The 4,063-nt window shown below is 47.6% G+C and overlaps 1 protein-coding gene across 1 annotated transcript; it reads right to left on the reverse strand.

Annotated features, from left to right (window-relative positions):
• Positions 1-591: 591 nt before the first annotated feature.
• Positions 592-2,277, reverse strand: LOC122002198. The gene has a single exon (XM_042557285.1). The coding sequence runs from the start codon at positions 2,275-2,277 to the stop codon at positions 592-594; it is 1,686 nt and encodes a 561-aa protein (XP_042413219.1).
• Positions 2,278-4,063: the final 1,786 nt, after the last annotated feature.

A 4,063-nucleotide genomic window follows, 5' to 3' on the forward strand; every position in this document is an offset into this window, starting at 1 on the left:
ATTGGCATTCCAGGGTCGATCTAGCCTCTTGCCCCGTTCATCTTGTAAATAATAGGCTCCGGATGTTAACTTTTTAATGACTTTATAAGGCCTATCCCATTGTGGTGCTAACTTAGTCACGTCCCCCACTGACTTGATTTGCTTCCAAACCAGATCTCCTTCTCTAAAGAATTGAGGAATTACTCTTCTGTTGTAATTTTGTCTCATTCTTTGTCGATAAGCCTCTAACCGAGCCACCGTTCGGTCGCGGGTCTTGCTAATAAGATCCAGCTCAGCTAACCGCCGCTCCGTGTTTCCTTCATCGTATAGTGTCCTTCTGACCGATGACACTCCAATTTCTATGGGTACAACTGCTTCATTGCCATACACCAGGTGGAATGGTGTCAGACTTGTACTTTCCCGAGGTGTTGTGAGATAGGCCCATAGAATGCTTGCCAGCTCTTCCACCCAATTGCCTCCGACATGATCTAGCTTGACCTTTAGACCTCGTGCTATTTCTCTGTTGATTACCTCGGTCTGACCATTGCTTTGAGGATAGGCTACTGAAGTGAAGGCTTGCATTATGCCAAATCCCTTGCACCAGGCCTGGATTCATTGTCCTTGAAACTGCCTTCCATTGTCAGACACCAGCTTGTGAGGAATACCAAATCTGCAAAGAATGTTCTTCCACAAGAATTGAATGACAACATCTTCTGTGATCCGGGCCAGAACTTCTGCTTCTACCCACTTAGAAAAACAGTCCATGGCCACCAATAAGAAACGCCTTTGACCGGGCGCCATCGGAAATGAGACCACAATATCCATGCCCCATTGATCAAAAGGACAGGAAACTATAGACGTTCTCAACAGGGTCGTGGGTCGATGCGTCAAGTTTTGATGTTTTTGGCAAGATAAGCATGTGTTCACCAATTTGTGAGCATCCCTCTGTAAAGTAGGCCTGAAATACCCGGCCAGGAGTACCTTGCGAGATAAAGTCCGACTGCCTACATGATTGCCACAGCATCCCAGGTGTATTTCTCGCAAAGTTTGATCTGCTTCCTCTACCCCCAAACATTTGAGTAAAGGTCGAGAAAAAGACCTCTTGTAGAGCTGATCTCCAATCATTACATAAGCATGCGCTTGCCTCCTGATCAGCCGTGACTCTTCTGGATCTGTAGGTAAGATACCCTGCCTGAGATAGCTGATCATGGGTGCCCGCCAATCAATAGTTGCTTCTGCATTATTTTGCAAATCTATCTGGGCTATCAGAAAGGTTTGCGCCGTTGACCGATCCAGCACCCAAGTAGTTAAGGAACTGGCCATCTTTGCTAACTCGTCTGCCTGCTCATTCTCCGACCTGGGTATCTTGGTTACAGTGACCTCTATGAATTTTGCCTTCATCTTCTCATAAGCTTCCCGATACATTTGCAATTTATCACAGTTTATCATAAAGTTGCCGGTAACTTGCTGAGTCACTAACTGGAAATCTGAATAAACAATTATTCGGGCGGCCCCTACATGTCTGGCTGCTTGCAGTCCGGCCAACAAAGCCTCATACTCTGCCTCATTGTTCGTGGCTCGAAAATTCAATCGAACCGCCAACTGAAGTATATCTCCTTGAGGAGATATTACCAAGACCCCCACCCCGCTTCCATGATGATTAGCAGACCCGTCCACATAGATCTTCCATATTTCTTCAGAGCTAGTTTGATGTACTTCTGTTAAGAAATCTGCCAAGGCCTGTGCCTTAATAGCGGTGCGCGACTGGTACTGTATGTCATATTCTCCCAACTTTGTGGCCCATTTGATAAGCCAACCCACAACTTCTACATTAGTTAGCGCTCTCCCCATAGTGTTGTTGGTTAGGACAGTGATAGGATGCGACAAGAAATAGGGTCTTAACCGCTGAGCCATAAGGACCAGTCCATAAACTAACTTTTCGAGAGCCATGTATCGGGACTCAGCTCCTTTCAATAAATGGCTAAAGAAATACACTAGCCGTTCTACATTATCATGTTCTTTTACGAGCACGGCCCCTACAGCCTCATGGGTGGCCGACAAATATACCCATAAAGGCTCTCCTACAACTGGCTTAAAGAGAGAAGGGAGAGTCTCCAAGTACTTCTTCAGTTCTTCGAATGCTCGGGTGCATTCTTCATCCCATTGAAATTTGGAGGCCTTTCTTAGCACCTTGAAGAAAGAAGCAGCTCGGTCTGCAGATCTAGAAATGAATCTTGACAGCGTAGTTATTCGGCCGACCAGCTTTTGGGTTTCTTTAAAATTCTGAGGCGGCTGCATATCCTTGAGCACTTGCACTTTTTCAGGATTGACTTCTATTCCTCGCTCAGTCACCAGGTAACCCAAGAATTTTCCTCCCTTAGCTCCAAATAAGCACTTCAAGGGATTGAGCTTCAGCCCATATTGCCTAAGAGTCCTGCACGTTTCCTCCACATCTTTGATCAAGTTTTCGGCCAACGGGGATTTGATGAGTATATCATCTACATAGACCTCCACATTTCGCCCGATCTGCTCCCGGAAGATTTTATCCATCATTCGCTAGTATGTGGCTCCGGCGTTCCTGAGGCCAAAGGGAATGACAATATAACAGAAAGTACTGTCAGCCGTAATAAAACTAACCTTCTTTTGATCTTCCCGGGCTAGAGGTATCTGATGATACCCCTGGTAGGCATCCAGCATACATATTCTCTCGCAGCCGGCCGTGGAGTCCACCATTTGATCTATCCGGGGCAGAGGATAGCAGTCTTTAGGGCTGGCCTGGTTGAGGTCTCGAAAATCTATGCATACTCTTCACTTATTGTTGGGCTTCTTTACCAAGACTACATTGGAGAGCCATGATGGGAACTGAACCTCCCGCACATGTCCTGCTTTTTTGAGCTGATCCACCTCGGCTCTTATTATTTTATTCTGATCAGCTGAGAAATTTCTTTTCTTTTTCTTTACAGGCCGGGAATCAGGTAATAGATGCAACTTGTGCTCAGCCACTTCCGGCTTGACCCCAGGAAGTTCCTCAGCAGACCAGGCAAAGGCATCCCGGTTGCGGATTAAGCACTGAATCAATTCCTCTCTGAGGGGAGAAGGAAGGTCGCTTGCCACCCGGGTCAAACTTTCAGGTCGCTCAGCGTGTAGTTGTACTTCTTCCCAAGGGATGGGTTCTTCAACTATAGGCAGAGGCTCCTCTTGAACAGCATGAACACCTCCATCTTGCATCCTCTAATTTTTTCGAGCCTCGACTCGGACCATGTCAATGTAGCACCGGCGAGAAACCCTCTGTTCTCCTTTGACTTCCCCGACCTGCTCGCCCGCGGTAAATTTGATTTTTTGATGGAAGGTCGAGACAGCGGCCCCAAATTCATGCAAGGCGGGCCTTCCTAGAATAACATTGTACGAAGAAGGGGAGTCCACTACTATAAAGGTGCTCCTCCTTGTGCGCACCAACGGCTCGGTGCCCAAAGATATGGCCAACTTAATCTGACCCATTGGCTTCACTTCATTGCCTGTAAATCCATACAGAGATGTGGCCACAGGTTGAAGTTCAGCGGCATCAATTTGCATTTCTTCGAATGCGGTCCTGAATAGAATGTTGACTGAGCTCCCTGTGTCAATGAAAACTCGAGCCACTCGGCTGTTGGCAATAATGGCTTTAATGATGAGAGCATTGTCATGAGGTAACTCCAGGTCCTCCAGGTCTGCTGGCCCAAAACTGATAACAGGGCCAGCAGCTTGCTCCTGACTGCATCCGACGGCATGAACCTCCAAGCGTCGAACATGAGACTTGCGGGCTCTCCCTGAATCTCCGTCAGTCGGTCCTCCAGAGATCATGTCGATCTCTCTGATAGCTGCATTACCTCTGTTTTCGACCTCCCGTGATCCTTCTGGCTCTTTTCCCCGACCAGGCTGATGAGTGCTAGGCCCTGCAAGGTCGGGATGAGATGGTCCGGCCTGTCCTGCCCCCCTTTGTTCTTCCATCATCTTGATCAACTGAGGAGCTAGCTCGGGTGGAGGCAAACCCATCTCGGCGGCTCGCTTAGAGTTTCGAGCGAACTGAAAACAACGGTTAGTATCA

This window comes from Zingiber officinale, chromosome 1A, assembly GCF_018446385.1.
Source record: "Zingiber officinale cultivar Zhangliang chromosome 1A, Zo_v1.1, whole genome shotgun sequence".
Lineage (NCBI taxonomy): Eukaryota > Viridiplantae > Streptophyta > Magnoliopsida > Zingiberales > Zingiberaceae > Zingiber > Zingiber officinale.

Bases quoted from the DNA above. Each gene is read 5' to 3' on its own strand.
- LOC122002198 (XM_042557285.1), bottom strand. From the start codon at position 2,277: ATGCAGCCGCCTCAGAATTTTAAAGAAACCCAAAAGCTGGTCGGCCGA.